This window comes from Rhinichthys klamathensis, unplaced genomic scaffold (genome assembly GCF_029890125.1).
Source record: "Rhinichthys klamathensis goyatoka isolate OS25496 unplaced genomic scaffold, OSU_Roscu_1.1 h1tg000481l_1, whole genome shotgun sequence".
Classification (NCBI taxonomy): Eukaryota; Metazoa; Chordata; class Actinopteri; order Cypriniformes; family Leuciscidae; genus Rhinichthys; species Rhinichthys klamathensis.
In genome coordinates, this window is record NW_026606968.1 from 462,501 (window position 1) to 481,568 (window position 19,068).

General features: G+C 36.9%; 1 protein-coding gene across 50 annotated transcripts in view; it reads right to left on the reverse strand.

The window, feature by feature from the left end:
• The window catches only part of LOC130072179 (protein NLRC5-like), a 912,375-nt gene that overhangs the window by 396,846 nt on the left and 496,461 nt on the right, over nucleotides 1-19,068 (reverse strand). For 46 of the 50 annotated variants that reach the window (XM_056237149.1, XM_056237148.1, XM_056237144.1 and 43 more), the window contains 2 exons: nucleotides 16,691-16,864; nucleotides 10,739-10,912 (listed from right to left, as the gene is read on the reverse strand). The exons of 2 other annotated variants lie outside the window; for them this stretch is intronic. In XM_056237149.1, the coding sequence (XP_056093124.1) occupies nucleotides 10,739-10,912; nucleotides 16,691-16,864 (348 nt within the window). The remainder of the gene's footprint in view (nucleotides 1-10,738; nucleotides 10,913-16,690; nucleotides 16,865-19,068) is intronic. 2 more of the 50 variants (XM_056237194.1, XM_056237158.1) reach the window with 1 other exon arrangement.

The window sequence follows — 19,068 nt, forward strand, 5'->3', positions numbered from 1 at the left end:
ATACAATTCCTCAAAAATCACACTATGAAAAACAACAAAGATTTAGATACAAACTGTAAACTTTTAATATCAACATTTGTCAAACATTACAAAAACATTATACCTGAAAATATGATTTATGAAAATGTTTTTAAAACATTTTTTAAAACAGTTTTGTTTTGACAAAATTGGAAAATAAACAGTATACTGATTTTTTTGCATATATTGTTTTTTCCTTTTTTTTTTTTTTTTACATTTTATGCTTTGAACATCGTAACTGAACAAAAAAAAAAATAGCTGTATAATGAAAATTTTTCATTTTCCTAAGTTAACTTTCGCTAGTTTCCTAAGACCTATTTTCCTAGTTTCATTATTCACTCACTGGGAAGTGAGAAACCAAACATAACAAAAACATACATCAAATAAATGTTTATTTATTTATTTTTTGGCTCTGTGAAGCTGCCTTTGAAAATCCTACATAAAAGTTTTGGTTAAAAGCTAGGTATTTTAGATATTTTGAATATTGAAATGAGAGCTTATTTTACTATCTGTGTCTGACAAAGATTTTCATCTGTAATTTGCAAATAATTAGGGCCCAAGCCCAAAGGGCGAAGGCCCTATTGTTTTCCTTAGGATTATTTATTATTATTATTATTATTATTATTATTATTATTATTATTATTATTATTATTATTATTTTTCTGCTACCTTTTGGACACTTTTGGAGGCCTTAACATGCTCAAAAACTCCTGAAACTTTGCACACATGTCAGAACCCGCGGCCATCAGGGCCGGGCTGAAGATGGTACCCGGGCGTGGCAGGGGGGCTCGACAGCGCCCCCTGGAACGGGGTCCGAAAACATGGTCCATAAATCAAACACGCTTGCATGTAATAATATGAAACTCGGTACACATGTAGATCTCCTCGTTTCATATATACTTCACACTCTTACTTTTTACCCCAGCCCAACAGGAAGTCGGCTATTTAGGGTTGTTGGTAAAACACACGCAATGGAATGTGAAATACTCCTCCTAGAGAATTCAAACAAACGGCACGAAACTCGGTCAGCATGAAGTCAAGACATTGAGGATGAAAGTTTGCGAGGGGATTTTTGATATCTCGAACGGTTTGGCCGTGGCGAGGAAACAAAATTATGGCGAGAAACGTGAAACAGGAAGTGTGTCATAACTACTGCATACATTAACTGATCTTGATGAAACTTCAACAGTGTGTTCGTTGTAAGAGCCCGATCACATGGATGTGACTATTGTGAGTCAAAGTTATAGCGCCACCAACTGGCAGCAGGAAGTGTGTCACTTCCTAAATGCTTTGAAATCACCCTCTTATTTTTACCCGATTTGCTTCAAACTTTATGTGTATAATGTAAACACACGGCAGATGTAGACCTGTGAAAGGATTATTGATATCTTAGATACTGTTGCCGTGGCAACACATCAAACTTTAATATTCTTGTTTGATGCTTTTGAGACTCTTAGCATGCTTGAAATTGCATGAAACTCGACAGACACAGGTATGCATATGGTTCAGATCAAGCCGGACAACTTTCTAATTAACTGTCATTAGCTCAGACCAAGAGGAAGTTAGATATTTTGGTTTGAATGTGGATGTTTCTGAGAATTTTCTCTCCCTCTCCCTCTGACAGAGAGAATGCACCCTGCCATTCGTGTGTGTCTGTGTCTGTGTCTGTGTGGGGAAGGGGGGAGGGGCTCTTTTAGTTTAAACACAAAATTATACATAGGGCCATACTGCCCTCTTGTGTCCAAAATTATATTTATATATACATTATACATATATTTGGTATGTGACTGAGGACCGAGAGCTTTTAAATACGGGACATTGATAATGGCCACGTGCAGAGCGCTCGAGGGAATTCCTATGGAAGTTCTGCTCGCTCGTCGCCATGGACGCGCACCATTATGAATGCCAGTGCAGCCGCATACTTTTTAGTGTCACTTTAAAATTAGTGCAATAACGGGGCCGATTGCTTGAATTGTGAGTTCAATAGTCTATTATTTTTCACGGAAAACACAACAACAAAAGAGTACAATGATAGATTCGCTTAAATAGGGGCTTTTACATAAAATAGCCTATTCCGTCATCATCTTTTCAGTCAGCTCTTCACTCTCGTGATTAATGAAATTTGACTCCTGTTGCTGATATTTGCTGCAACTTTCGTTCCGCTCACAATTTAGTAAGCAAACACGCTTCAAATGTGTTTTTATTTTATTTTTGTGTATATATATGTGTGTGTATATATATGTGTGTATATATATATATATATATATATATATATATATATATATATATATATATATATATATATATATATATATAGCTTATGTTTCAAATATGAGTTAATTAACAATCGTTGGAAAGAATGATACTTTTAATATCACTAAACCGTCATTAGGTGTCGCCAGGCGACCGTCTTAATGAGCGAGTCATTGATTCATTCGTTCAAACGATTCGTTCGAACGGCTGAGTCATTCATGAATGAGACAGATTATGGATTGGTCGTTGAATCTTTGAGTCAACCGATTCGTTCAAGATGCTGAATCATTCAGTAATGAGAACGCGTTGCTGTGAGATGCTCGATGGTTCTGCTGTGATCTTTGTTTAACTATTTTCGCTGCTGAAACAGAAAAAAAAGTCAATATTGCATCTAAAATGTAAGTGATTTGACGTGTGTGTGTGTGTGTGTGTGTGTGTGATTGTGTCTGTTACAGTGATTGTTTAACCCTTGTTAAAGTTTAGGCCTTGTCTTTTTGGATATATATCTTTTTATATAAAAAAAAATAGCATACAACCCATGTATTTTAAATGTATTGTTTGCTTTAAATTACATTGAGATTTGTATGTTTGGTAATTGAACCTGAATGAATTATAAATGAATGTGCTATATTTCAGATCATATATTTGTTTTCCTTAAAATTTGAACTAACACTAACTTTATTCTCATCTGAATGATAGATTATTTATTTCTGTATAAAATAAAAACACATTTGATTTTTCTTTTTTAATCAATGTAGAATGTGTAACTGAAAAAATAAACAGATTAGGGCTCTGATCGAGGACAATAATGTCAAAAAAAGAATCAGGGCATGTCTCATATCTTTCTAAAATGTAATTATACACCATTTATTTTTATATAAAATTATACAAATATTAGAACTAAACCCATTTTATTCCTTTTTTTCAATTTAAGAATTATTTTTAAGTTTAAAAACAGCCAGAATGGTTGTTTAGTCAAAAATAATAATAATCCAAATCATATATAGTGCTATACTGCCCTCTTGTGTTCAAAATCAGGTAGGCCTATTGAATTTATATATATTTATATATTAGGGATGTTACTATGGGAATATTTTCCCACCGGTTAATCAACGTGTGATTGTGTAAACCAATTGTGTAAACCTCCCGCTGGGGGGTTTAAAAACACTAACTTGAAAGCGAAAGTATAATATGGACGTCCGCACGGACATTGAAATGGTGGCGCTCGAATGAATTCCTATGGAAGTAGAAATTAACTAAACGTTCGCTCTGTTCTGCTCGCTCGTCGCCATGGACGCGCACCATTATGAATGCCAGTACAGCCGCATACTTTTTAGTGTCACTAAAATTAGTGCAATTTCGGGGGCCGATTGCTTGAATTGTGAGTTCAATAGTCTATTATTTTTCACGGAAAACACAACAATAAAAGAGTACAATGACAGATTCGCTTAAATAGGCGTTTTTACATAAAATAGCCTATTCCGTCATCATCTTTTCAGTCAGCTCTTCACTCTCGTGATGAATGAAATTTGACTCCTGTTGCTGATATTTGCTGCAACTTTCGTTCAGCTCACAATTTAGTAAGCAAACACATTTCAAATGTGTTTTTATTTTATTTTTGTGTATGTCTGTGTATATGTATGTATATATATAAATATAGCTTATGTTTCAAATATGAGTTAATTAACAATCGTTGGAAAGAATGATACTTTTAAACATAACACTAAACCGTCATTAGGTGTCGCCAGGTGACCGTCTTAATGAGCGAGTCATTGATTCATTCGTTTGAACGACTGAGTCATTCATGAATGAGATAGATGTTTATGGATTGATTGGTCATTGAATCTTTGAGTCAACCGATTCGTTCAAAATGCTGAATCATTCAGTAATGAGAACGCGTTGCTGTGAGATGCGCGATGGTTCTGCTGTGATCTTTGTTTAACTATTTTCGCTGCTGAAACAGAAAAAAAGTCAATATTGCATGTAAAATGTAAGTGATTTGACTTGTGTGTGTGTGTGTGTGTGATTGTGTGTGTGATTGTGTCTGTTACAGTGATAAGAGTTTAACCCTTGTTAAACTTTAGGCCTTGTCTTTTTGGATATATATCTTTTTATATTAAAAAATAGTCATACAACCCATATATTTTAAATGTATTGTTTGCTTTAAATTACATTAAGATTGTATGTTTGGTAATTGAACCTGAATGAATTTTAAATGAATGTGCTATATTTCAGATCATATATTTGTTTTCCTTAAAATTTGAACTAACACTAACTTTATTCTCATCTGAATGATAGATTATTTATTTCTGTATAAAATAAAAACACATTTGATTTTTCTTTTTTAATCAATGTAGAATGTGTAACTGAAAAAATAAACAGATTAGGGCTCTGTTTGATGACAAGAAATGAAAACCAATGCGATATGATGAATGTCCAAAAGATGGCTCCCACAGACTGTTTTTAAATAGGATTGTTTGATATTTTTTGCTTTTAAACTGTGTGTGTGTGTGTGTGTGTAAGAGATTTTGGTTGGGTGACAGTTGTAGTTTACAGTTTGACAAGAGTTTATAGCTTGACAAAAGCACAATGTTGTGTTTTATTGCAAGTGTACACAAATATAAGTAAACACTTTGCAGTTTGAATAATGTCCTGTATGAACAAAAGGACGGAGTATGTTTTTATGTCTACATTGTTCAATTACGCCACACACACACACACAAACACACACACACACACACACACACACACACACAAACACTATTTTTCTAATCAGATCAGGCAAGTAATATTCTGTCTTGTCTCTTAAAAAAACAATATATATATATTTATGTATATATATATATATATATATATATATATATATATATATATATGTGTGTGTGTGTGTGTGTGTTTGTGTGTGTATATATATAAATATAGCTGCGAGCAGCGATGAAAGGGCCAAAGCCGGCGGCACCGCCACCCCGGTTATAGCGCCACCAACTGGCAGCAGGAAGTCTGTCACTTTCAAAAAGCTTTGAAATCACCTGATTGCTTCAAACTTCACTACTATGATGTAAACACACGGCAGATGTAGACCTGGATGTAGACCTGACCTTTCAGAAGGTTGCTCTCGCATACTTTGTGGTTGATATGTGCCCTCAATGCACACTTTTGCAGAGCCCACACTGATACAAGCTCTACAGCACACTTCTTTTCGACAGTCAAAGCAGGGTTACGTTTTTGCACGTCGTGCACAATAACCCTAAAGGCACCAGGGTGGCGGTGCCACCGGCTTTATATATATATATATATATATATATATATAAATAAATAAATATAGCTGCGAGCAGCGATGAAGGGCCAAAGCCGGTGGTACCGCCACCCCGGTGCCTTTAGGTAACTAAAGGCACCGGGGTTGCGGTGCCACCGGCTTGGGCCCGTAATCGCTGCTCGCAGCTATATTTCTAATTGATTTTATCTTTTTCAAGTGTGTTTGGTTAGGGTTAGAGCACTTTTAGATGCACTTGCACGTTAGAACTGGAGTTGAAGTGCCCTGACATACAGAAAATAAATGTTTTTATTTTGTGTCTGTACAGTTGCTTTTGAATGGCTGTCTATGAGGGTCAAATTGACCCGCGAACATCACAAACGTAACAGTAATTTTGTTTGTATATGTCAAAACACATCAGCATGTTGAAACTTTGCTTTGCATGCATGTTCATCATGATAAATGAGAAAAAGTCACAAAATATCAAGAAAAAAAACAAAGGTTAACCAGTATTTCCAACAACTTGAAAATCGAAACGGGTCAAATTGACCCGCAACATAACACAAGGGTTAAGGAATGGGTGTGTGTGTATGTGTGTGTGTGTTAGGTCTGGAAACGAAAAAAAAAATTCTCCAAACTATCATGATTTTTTTTGTTTACGATCTGAATGTATTATTTTTATTCCAGAATCGATATTGATTCAAATGAAATGGCTTTATTTTCTTCCTCGCTTATAGCCGAGGTTGACAGAAGTTATCCACTCTTGCTCCAACAGAGGCTGAAGCGTGTGGTTATCTATGAGTGTCGTAATATCCCTGTCTAGTGGACGTGTGGAAGCGGCGTGAGACTGAATCAGTGTTAAACTCAGAGCCTTTGTCACTATTATAGCGACTTTTCAGACCCCTTTAGTGATTTTAGTTTTTAAAAGCGACTAGCGACAAATCTAGCGTCTCTCTGGTCAAACCTCAGTGACCCCCAAATGCTGTCAGTGGTGCGAGCGCGAGCTCTTGCTCTCTCCCTGCCGTCTCTCTCTCTCGCTCTAACATATGTGGAAACAAACAAGTCTTATCTGGCTAGAACATGACATAAGCCTATAACACGCTCTCACATGTTTATTTTTTAGCATTTTTGGGAGGAGTAAAATGTACATATGTGGATTCAACAACCAGATGCATTTACACTTGTCCAGTTTGGTCTGGAACGGTCTCAGACCTCCTCCTGAAGTGGTTTGAGCGATCGGATCCGTCTGGAATGTGTTTCGCAGGGCATTTACACCTGGTCTCTTCACGATCGGATAGCTATCCCATCACAGAAAACGCTTGAAGTGGCCAGGTGTGAACAGCCCCTTAGGGAAGGCGTTAGCTACTTTCCTCTGAACATAGTTGTCAACACTGGACTGAGTCACTGAAAGCCCTCGCGCTGCTCATATACTGAGAGAGAGACCAGACATTTATCCCAATTATTTGTATACAGTCTAATAATAATAATATAATCTAGTAATACTGATTCATATATTAACTACAGCTTATATACTGTTATATACTATTCATTAACTATAAACTAATAGTTTGCGGATGATTTATAAGCGCTGTGTTACTGTATACTTGTGATAAAGTGTCACCGTTATTTCAAACTGGTCGCATTAAAGGTCCCGTTCTTCGTGATTCCATGTTTCAAACTTTAGTTAGTGAGTAATGTTGCTGTTAGAGCATAAATAATAACTGTAAAATTATAAAGCTCAAAGTTCAATGCCTAGCGAGATATTTTATTTAACAGAATTCCCCTTTCAAAGCCTACAGCAAACGGCCGGTTTGGACTACATCCCTCTACTTCCGTTTTTAATGACGTCACTAAAACAGTTTTTTGACTAATCTCCGCCTACAGGAATATACACAAAAAAGGGGGCGTTGTCTTGTTGCGCTCCCACGGAGAAGAGGAAGAGTTTCGTTGATGTGAGTCAGTAATAATTTAATGTGCAGCAGTCACGTAACATTCAACTTTTAATAAATAAATTATTGTAATGCATGGCAACGATTTCTTTTACACAACATAGCAGCTTTTAAGGCTATATTCATGGTAAAAAATAAAGTGTATTTATATAAAGTTGTTTGGATGAAAACAATTTCAAAAGTTTTAATTAGGTGGTGTTACAGTACTTTTTGTATTTCTTTGCAGCAGATGTTTTCAACCTCCGTTGGCATTTTGTCACAGTTACCACATGTAGGACTACAACTATAAAACATATATTACTAATCAAAACTCGTGCTCGCGTGTAACTAAGGTAGGAATAAACAATGCACTTATTTTAAAAATTCAACAACACCATCGTTAATTCGACAGACGGACAAAACCATATACCACAAGCTTTTATAACAGTTTGTAACATTTAATATTACAATTTAACTAATTAAAGGTAACAGCCAAACATAAAAGTATGACAACTACTAAATAAACAGCTTACCACTGTGAAACATCCTGCAAAAGGCGTGCTTGAACAGGCTCTACTCGATTCTCTTCATCTATGTTCTCCGGGTCTGATTCCGGCTCAAATTGATACGGTAATATGTTTGACATGTTTACAATAATCAGCGCATGCATCTCCACGTTATGGTAAGAGGCGTGACCCTTCCGGGCAACGTGCGATAAGCTGCTGTCGAATCACAACACAGGAACCGCTGGCACAATCAAAACTCGTTACGTATTTCTGAAGGAGGGACTTCATAGAACAAGGAAGTCATCAGCCCGTTTTTATGACAGGGAAAACAGCGGTATACAGATAAGTAAATTGTGTGAAAAATATGTGTTTTTTTACACGCGAAACATGAACACATGTTATATTGCACACTGTAAACACAATCAAAGCTTCAAAAAAACACGAAGAACGGGACCTTTAAGTGTAATTGTTCCTTTTGTATGTGATGGAGTGATTCTTCTTTCTCAAAAATAACACAAAATAAACAAAGTAAAGATGACTTTGACTGATAGCATTATTATTATTTTTAACCCCGGATGGGGCTTACGCCACACATATATTGTACACACTATCTACTAGGGGTGTGACGAGACGCTTATCTCACGAGAACGAGACGAGATTTTTGCACAATTTTTCAGAAATCCTCAATGACAAAATTCATGACTGGAAAAATAGTATGCAGGTGCATTTTTCAATGTTTTAACTAATAATCTTCTAATGCATGTCATTTCAGGTCTACTTTATGAGTATGAATTATCAAATGCATTGAAAGAAAACAATATACAAGCACTGTAAAGGGTTTTTATTGACTGGCTTTTCTCCTGTATGATTTCACATTAGTCTCTTCAGACCTTACTGTACATTTAAGAGCTTTCAGAACTTCTGATTGAGGCTGTGTGTGACCTCCTAACTGAACTCCTTTTAACACACATTTAACAGAGAAATAAAAACAGTATAAATAACAAAAATAAATAACAGTTTTCTCTAAGTCTTATTAAGTGCAAACAATAAGTGCAAGTGCAACCATAATCAAAGTTAGCACACAGACTCTTTATAATTGTTGTGAAATTGCGGTTTTATTTTGCACCAGCAGTTATAGGTATAGGTAGAGAGAAACGAGGCTGGTGTGTTTGTCTCTACAGTTGTTCTTGCGTTCCCATTATAAGTTCAGAAACGGAGCCTCAATTGTCTGTTGTCCTTTATACGTTACAGTACTCTCTCAATATTCACAGTGCAAACTGAGACCATAGCCGCAAATAAACAGTCCAGAGATGGGTATTGGGAGACAGACTATTGTATGTATATGCAGCCTAATTTGTGCGCAATGCACATCAGGGAGCTTGTGTTTTACCCTTCACTTTCAAATTCGTGACCGCGTGTACTCTGTGTATAGACGAATCCGGCGAAACTACCGGAAGTAAGCGGGCGCCATAACTGAGCTGTTGCTGGGTAGCGTTGCGCCATTGCCTCCTATTGTTTTACTTGCAACTTGCGTCCACTGGAATAAACAGCCCGCGATTTACGACTGTCACTAACGTTACAACTTTTATAATGTCGAGTGGGAAAACATGTTCCGGTTTAAATTGTTTCAATGGCGGCAGTAAAGGGCGCATTGGGGCAGTGACGTTAGTAACATTACTGTTATGTCTGTTGTTAATGTTTGATTTGCTTGACTGTGACAGAATTTTTTTTAAATAACAAATTAAACTAACAAATTAAATTAAATATAATGCAGTTTTTGTTATAATAACAATTATTTAATGACATAAGTAAAAAATATAATAAATATGTAATATAGTGCTCAGCAAAATCTCCTCTCTAGCTATTTTTTCTATTCAATTAACATGCTATGGTCATTAAATGGCTTTCCTGAGCTAAATGTAACGTTATGTGACATAATTGTTCTCCTGCTGTTATACTGACCTCTTTCCATGGTTTAAAAACACTAATTGGTCGATATTATGAATACTTTCTAGCTGTACCTTACCCTTGCCTTTTGCAATGTGAAAATTAGATAAATAATGGACACAAATGAAAAACATGAATTTGTTTATTTGATGTCATTCATTTATTTATTGTTGCCAAATGGACAGATCTTTTTATAGTTTCCTCGTTAGCTAACGTTAGCCTAGCTAGCTTGCCAAGCTATTTTCATAAATAATCTGTAAGATCGTTTGTACCTTCATCTGTGACTGGAGGCCACTGTCTAACATCATCAACCCAACAAGTCATTCTGCCTGGCTGTAGCTGTCATCGAGGGTGCGTTATCACGGAGGTTTGTTTACATACCGCTAACAGCTCAGTAATGGCGTCGCCACAAGATGGCAGCCTACACAGAACGCTCGTCGGATTCGTGTATAGGGAGCAGCGGTGCTGAGCGCACACTCTACAAGATTAGACATGTATCAGACGTTAGTCTATGTTGCGCAACGAATCCTCCGCCATCGTCACGCGATCAGTGAACTGTGATTCGTGCGGCACTGATTGCAACGGCAACTCGCGCTGGATGAGCAGAGCAGAATTTTACATTAGTTTATAATGGTTCTTATTTTTTTATAAAAACAACAAAACGATAGTTTAGGCGAATGTGAGTGTAGCGGTGGAATATTCTATGGTAATCTCACGTTCAGTCATGGCGATATCGCGAGACAGCTTTTCACTCGACGAGATCTCGTCACACCCCTACTATCTACATATTAATCCTTATTCACTCAGAGTCTTTATGGTAGAGATGATCTTACCTCAGTCTCTCCAGTTTACAGAGAGGATTCGCCAGTAGATCAGAAAGATGCTTTATTCCTGAGTCTCCTAGATTACTCCCAGACAGATCCAGATGTCTCAGGTGTGAGGGGTTTGATCTCAGAGCTGAAGCCAGAGCAACACAACCTTCATCTGTGACTCCACACCTCCACAACCTGTAGAGAACAATGACACACATTAAGCCTATATCCAGAGATAAACACAACACTTAAACTATAAATAACATAATGCTGTCAATATGAAATATATACAAATACTCATTAGTTCATGTTGTTAAAATACATCAGTTATGATTAGGGGATTGAATATACAGTTTGTACAGTATAAAAATCATTTCTATGGAAAGTCCCCATAAAACATGGAAAACGTGTGTGTGTGTGTGTGCTTAATGTATTTGTAAACATTTAAAGGAATGTGTGCGTGTGTGCGTGTGTTAGGGCTGGGAGAAAAAAATTATTCACCAAACTATCGCAATTTTTTTGTTTACTGTTTTACAATCTTCTTCCAATTCGTCTGTCTATTAAACCTTTGACAAAATCATCGGTTGAATCATGCGTTAAAATAATGCATTTATCAATTACATTGTTTTGCCACTAGGTGGCGACAAGTGACTGTTAAAAAATGTATTTATAAATACATAGTCATATAAATAGTCATATAAATAAAACTCAGAGATGTGATGAATTGTTTTTGTAAATATGACTCATCTTATTAATCATGTACAGTCTGTATAAGTGTATGATTTAACTTTTCTCCATAGTCTAGTGTTAAAAACAAATCACAATACATTGCAATATCGAATCACAATATTGTAGAATCGCTATTCTTAAAAATCACAACACTTATAGTATCGGCACCCAATTATTTGTATATAGTCTAATAATAATAATAATAATACAATCTTTTAGAGCCCGACCGATATGGATTTTTGGGGGCCGATGCCGATACCGATATTAGGGAGTAAAAAAAGTCTGATGCCGATATTATTTATGTGTATATTATAATACAGTAGCAATATTATTTATGTGTATTATAGTACAGTATACCAGTCAAAAGTTTGGACACTTTCCTATTGGTGTGTACAAACTTTTGATGGGTACTTTACACAGTATAAACAGAATAAATATATTTTATAAACACGTTTTGCAATGATCACTCAAATGTGGTGATCAAACTCTTGTGTGACACAGATATGTAATGGAGGCAGGGGGAATGATATAATGAGAATTATACTAGAGGCCTGCATTTCAGCCCGAGCCCGACGGGCCCCGACTTATTTACGCTTCTAGGGCCGGGCTTCGGGCCAATTTTCACGTCATAGTTCACACGCGGGCCGGGCCTCGGGCCTGTTTTAGGCTTATCTTTTTTTATAGCCTATTTTAGACATTAATTAAAATAAAATATGAGAAGATGACGATTGAAAAGCAAACATAGAAAGACGTTTTATAACCTATCACACTGACATGACTGACACATGACAGTCTGCTCACGCACACGCACACAGGTTTCCCGGCGGCGCGATCTGAGATTCGTGCGACCGGCTCGTTCTGTGTTTAGTGTCCCGGTGGCGAGCGTGACTTCAGCGCAGCTGGAAAAAGTACGACTGGATTAAAACCTTCCACTGTGGATGCTGTGCTTTTTCTTCACGATGCTCTGAGACTGTTCTTAGCCATGTTAGGAGGTTGTTTTTTGTTTGATTGGACTTTATTTTCATGAGTCTGTTGAAAACTATTGGAAATAAGAATGGCCATGTTCTGTGGTGAAGACTTGATTTTTGAGGTAAGATAACCTGCATGTTTGTTTTTAATGTAATTTATTTGATTTTTTTAGATTGCATTCTCTGTATTGTATTGTAAACTCATTTAGTTTGCGAGAGCTGTTGCGACTGAGCAGCAGAGCAGTTTGCCTCAGCTTTTCAAAAATGACAATAAACGTTTAAACAAAGTTAACTGTCTGTGTGATATGCTTAAGTTGTTTTATATATATGGATTGTATTGTAGCCAAGTAAAGTGTTGATTTGAGAGGCTATAAATGGATCAAACATGTTTAACTCACTGTCGGCTGCTTGGTCGTCATAAAAAAAAAAAAACATTTTTCTAAATTAACTTTATAAAGAAATGAAAATAAACTTACTGGTAAATACTTTGCCATTGAGAACAAAAAATATCTGTTTTACTGACTGCAACATAGGGCAGGCTGTGAATATTTTTTTTTTTTTTTTTTTTTTTTTTTTTTTTTTTAACGGGCTCGGGTCGGACTCGGGCTGATCATTCTAATGAGCTGTCGGACACGGGCCGGGCTAGGGCCTGAGCGTCTCGGGCCAGGGCCGGGCTAGGGCCTAGATTTGAGGCCCGTGCAGGGCTCTAAATTATACAGTTGAGCTGTAACCAAACTAGTTTGCATTGCATGTTATATTATATTATATTCTAAATACTGTTGCATAATCTTCACAAACGACTTTGTCTTTTAATTTAGTCATAACGTATCAATAAATATATAAAAAGTGTCACTGACAAAACCTTATTATCTTCTATTTTTAGTCTTAATTCCTCTAATCTCTACCAGTGGAGGAAGAACTCAGATCTTTTTACTAAAGTAAAATTAATAATATCATAATGAAAACGTTTTTAATTACATATGTATACAGTACTTTTATACTATTTTAAATAATTAGTAAGCAAAATGTATTAAACGTGAAACTAGGCTACTCTTAATGCAAAATGGCCCTATATAAAGTGTTATAATTATATACATTTTTGGAATATTGCTTGATGTTGAAACGTAGCGTTATCAGGCAGAATGAGCTTTAACACTGTGTCTACACACCGGACACGGCCGTTACTGCTCGCGTCGCAACAGCTGTTTACCGTAGACAAAGCAGAATCAGTTTACTGTCGAAGATCGCTCGCGCCACGCATTTTAATCAATGTTTCATCAACCAATTGCCTTAATAAATAAGAAGTAGGCCTAAATATAGCAGACAATATAATCAGGACTTCTCAGCTGCGCGCTTGCAATAGTCACAAGCTCACACAATACGTGACAGAGGCTTGTAGCAGAGAAATCAATTCTGTGAATTACACCGCGCAAATCACAAGTAGGCTACTACCCACCGGATGAAGAAGGGTTGGCTCTCAGTCTCCACAGGCTACATAAAATATTCATTTTATTTTTCGTGTTCGCATTTATGAGGAAAAAACAATGTTACAGACGCGACAGTTCAGCACTACGGACGTGAGCGCTCTGAAAGCGGCACTAAAATATGCTTTGAAACTTTCACATAGACATCAAACAGAAAGCACAAAACCTTTCGTTTCAAAGTGAATTTCGTTTTGTATTAATTGTATCTTAATTTTAATCAATGTTTCATCAACCAATTGCCTGGATTTAAGAAGTAAATATAGCAGACGATAGATAATCTCGACACGGAGGCGCCTGCGGGTGAACTGGAGCTCGTCTCATGAACCGAAACTCAGCGTATAGACCTGAGAATTGAAATATATCTATATTGAAATGTCTACTTTTAAACAGAACAATTCAAAACGAAAGACAGACAGACTCATGTAATCGTATGAAATGTGCATTTCTCTCTATCTTCACTGAAGATTGCGAGTCAGCCTCGTCAACTTCATCTTTGGCTGACACTGACTGAAAACACTTGTTTATTAATAAACAATTAAAATGTCTCCTTGCTATTAGGAGTGTAAATATTAATCGATTCGTATCGATTATACAGCCGACGATTCGATGCATCGATGCGTCCGCAAGAGTATCGATTAATGTGTTTGTTTTGCCGCCTGTCTATTTTCAGCATCCGCTCATATGCGTACAAACGATTGTTGTTATGCACTGGGCTAACGTTAGTTAGTCACCGAACTAAACTGCCAGTGTGAATGCACCCTCAGTCACTTAGTTGGCGAACTCCAAACTAGCAGTTACTAACGTAAACAAACAGGCGCTAATGTGTACAAAAGGCTACTTCAACAGCTTACTTGAAAAGTCTAGGGTGCTTTTACACCAACTCGGATCGGAACGGGCACGGTTCGCATGAAAAATCGCTAATTATGTAAACGCTGTCTGTCATGCGGACCCGGGTGCGCACTGGGGTACCAAACCCGAGACTGCCTGGAGGAGGTGCGCTGAGTTCGGTTGCACTCGAACCGTGCCGCGGCTCGCGTGAATGTGAAAGCATCACGGACTCGGGTGCGCACTTGTTCAGGAAGTAAGTGACCTGCGCATGCTTTTTAGCTGATTATGATGTATTTAGTTAAATAAAACACATGTAAGGGATGATAGTGTTGATAATTTACCTTGGATAAGAGCGAGAGTGAGTCTGTATTCGCACACACATAGCGCGTGGACTCAGGGCAACAAATTAATGGAAATCCACTGTCTCCTGCGTTTGCAATCAGCAAAAAGCCAAATGCGACACACAGTAAACCGGTGTTGTTCACTCAGCTGTGCATAATAGCACCAAATAAAATAAAAAAACACAATATATTGACCCGCGTTCTGTTTTCTATCATGCGTCGTGCACGTTTGCGATGACGTAAGATGCACGGAAACGCACCAGGATTCGATAGAATCAAGTTTTGAACTGTATGCAGTAACTGTTATATTTGCTGTTCTATTTGCAGTGCATTGAGCACAATATACACATTATGTGAATAGAATACTGTTCCTGTATTCTCAATAAAAGGCAAATTATAAAAAAAATTTGTTGATTTATTTGAAACTTAATAGATATCATGTAAAAATATCGATTATTGAATCGTATCGAATCGAATCGTATCGCGGGGAATTCTGAAGTATCGAAAATAATCGAATCGTTGGCTTAAGAAATCGGTATCGTATCGAATCGCCATGTAGGCTCCGATTTACACCCCTACTTGCTATATTTGTTGTATTCATAATCATTACTTTTGCCAGTTCTTTGTGACAGCTTTTAGGTGCTTTATTGGCAGCGCCACCCTTACATGAATCACCTCACCCGCATTTTTTAAAATATTCATTTATCGGCCATTATAAATGCCGATACCGATAGTTTGGAAAATGCCTAATATCGGCCCGCCGATATATCAGTCGGGCTCTACAATTGTGACGATGTTCGGCTGGATTGCCCTCGAGTGCCACGAGAGGGCGCTCCACCTCTGCACTGCCTTCCCTTGGACTGTTCACGCACACACCCTGGACTGATTACTCACACACCTGTTTCCACTGATCACTCTCACACCTGCATCTAGTTCCACACGCAGCTCCACACACATTTATACCTCACTGTCACTATCACTCTTTGCGTAGTATTGTATGACTGTATGTCACTGTCGTGGTCTATTTCTAGTGTTTCCTAGTCTGCTTTAGAGCATTTCCATGCCTGATATCCTGCCTGTGTTTCCCGACCTTCTGCCTGTGTTCCTGGATTTCGTATCGTCTGCTGCCAGCCTCTGATCTCTTGCCCGGTATTTGGACCACGATTTAGCTTTGTCTCCTATGCTGTGTCTGCTGTCTGTGACCCTTGCCTGTCTGACTACCCTGTAATTAAACCTACGCTGCACTTGGATCTATCTGTGTCCGGTTGTTTCATGACAACAATCTAGTAATAATTAATTTAACAACAGCTTATATACTATTCGTGAACTATAAACTAATAGTTTGCAAATGATTTATAAGCGCTGAGTTACTGTATACTTGTGATAAAGTGTCACCATTATTTCAAACTGGTCGCATTAAGTGTAATTGTTCCTTTTGTATGTGATGGAGTGATTCTTCTTTCTCAAAAATAACACAAAATAAACAAAGTAAAGATGAATTTGACTGATAGCATTATTGTTATTTTTAACCCCGGATGGGGCTTACGCCACACATATATTATATACACTATCTACATATTAATCCTTATTCACTCAGAGTCTTTATGGTAGAGATGATCTTACCCCAGTGTCTCCAGTTTACAGAGAGGATTCTCCAGTAGAGCAGAAAGATGCTTTATTCCTGAGTCTCCTAGTTTATTCACAGACAGATCCAGATCTCTCAGGTGTGAGGGGTTTGATCTCAGAGCTGAAGCCAGAGGAACACAACCTTCATCTGTGACTCCACAACCACTCAACCTGTAGAGAACAATGACACACATTAAGCCTCTGGTTTTCTTCGGGGTCTTTTTAACCCGCAAATGACTTTTGCTCAAATTTTTAAAATAATTCTCTTTGTCCAAATGGTATGAAACTTTCTACGGCTCTCAACACTTTCTAGATCTACAAAAAAAAAAAAAAAAAATTGTAATGATTTCTGTTTTTATGTTAGCGTGAAAAAGATAGTGACACTAGTTGTCTTCAGGTCCCTGGAGACCCCGCATAGTAAATATACAAAATTCATCATCAAAATCAGAAACAACGCAGAACACATAGACAGAAATATATACATATTAATATATATATATATATATATATATATATATATATACGTATACAAACTGTTCTCTTATCATTTGTAAAATAAAATCATCCAAAATGCAGAAACATAACAAAAATAAATTGGTGACACTGACACATTGAAAATGTGCACACACACACACACACACACACACACACACACACACACACACACACACACACACACACACACACACACACACACACACACACACACACACACACACACACACACCACACACCACACACACACACACACACACAAAGGAATACATTTGTAAGGCTATAAAAAACTCATTTGTTATTGCTGTTCATGTCATGTATTTTTACTCAATATGTAATATAACTGTTCATTTCTGTTAATTTTTGTTCTGTTAGTTAGTAACTGAAATGTTGATTAAAAATTTAGAATTATATTAAAAACAGACGATTGAAATACAGTTTTTTACAATCACTTTGTTACTATTTTCAGAACCTTGATGTCATTTTTCACAACTCTAGACACAAAACTCACAACTAGGGATGGGACGGTATGAAAATTTCATATCACGATTATAGTGACCAAAGTTATCACGATTATCAATATTATCACGGTTTTGTTAAAATGAGATGGAAATGTTCAAAAAGAACTGATGCTCACCCTGAAAACATTTGAAAATCAACAAACAAAAAATACAATTAGCAGCTATATGCACTTTTTTAAGCATAAACATTATATTAACATTAACATTAACATGGAGCCCTGAGAGTGAGAGGTATAAGTTTTCCTAGTGCAGGTTTTAATGAACTCGTCATTAAACCCTATCATTAATAATGATAATAACACTTATGGATGTGTGTAATACGTGTATGACTGAATATTATTATTAGGCTATTAATAAATAATAAATCACTTTCTCTCTCTCTCTCACACACACACACACACACACGCGCGCGCGCGCGCGCACACACACACTTAAATGAACAAAATATGTTGGTTGGGTCAGGGTGACTAAACTACTGGAATACTTATAATGACTGTTGTAAATAGCAACGCACTACACAGCGCACATCCATGTCTCGGATCACCGTGGACACAATCTCTGGTTTCATTCAAATGTGTATGTCTTGCGTCTCAGTTTTGATTGTATTGAAAATTAAATCAGAGTAATTTAGTATTAATACTACTACAATATTGTTGTAGTGATCACATTTACTTTATGATTGATTTGGACACTGTAACTTGTATAATGGATTTATAAACCGGTAAGATTTAAAAACATTAAGTTAACCACAATTCAATATTTCATGTCCCTGAAATTATTTCTGTGGTAAAAAAAAATAAAAAATAAAACTGTAATAAGTTTACTATGAATGAATACAATACATTATCCCTTATGTCACCCTTAATAGTTTGAATATGTTCGTTCGTCTGGCTCAAATCCACTTGCTGTAAAACTTTTCTCTTCGCGGAAGCTTTGCAATAATTACAAGTGAGATAATGAAATAATTGATCTCCAATAAATTTGTCTAATTATTTGCCCAAGTTAGTTGTGGTATTAAACGTAAAAATTAACTCAGTGGGTGGTTGTCACGTAACGTTAGATGACTTAGCAGATTTGACGTGTTTCCCCCTTTTGCAGCGACTTTCCTCTTGCAAGATTTGCAGACAGGGTGCCCATCCTCGATTAAATTGCCCTTGGGACTCTTGTAATAGCCAAAATACGACCATACCTCCGATTTTGTCCTCTTTAATGGCTGAAAAATCTCCCGTGCGCTGTCACTGCCTTCCGCCATGTCTTCTCGCGCAAAAAAACAACATTGCATCTGCGCGCCTGCGTCAGACTGATTCTGGCTGGACAGGATTTACCGCGAGTTTTCAAAATCACGATAATCAAACACGG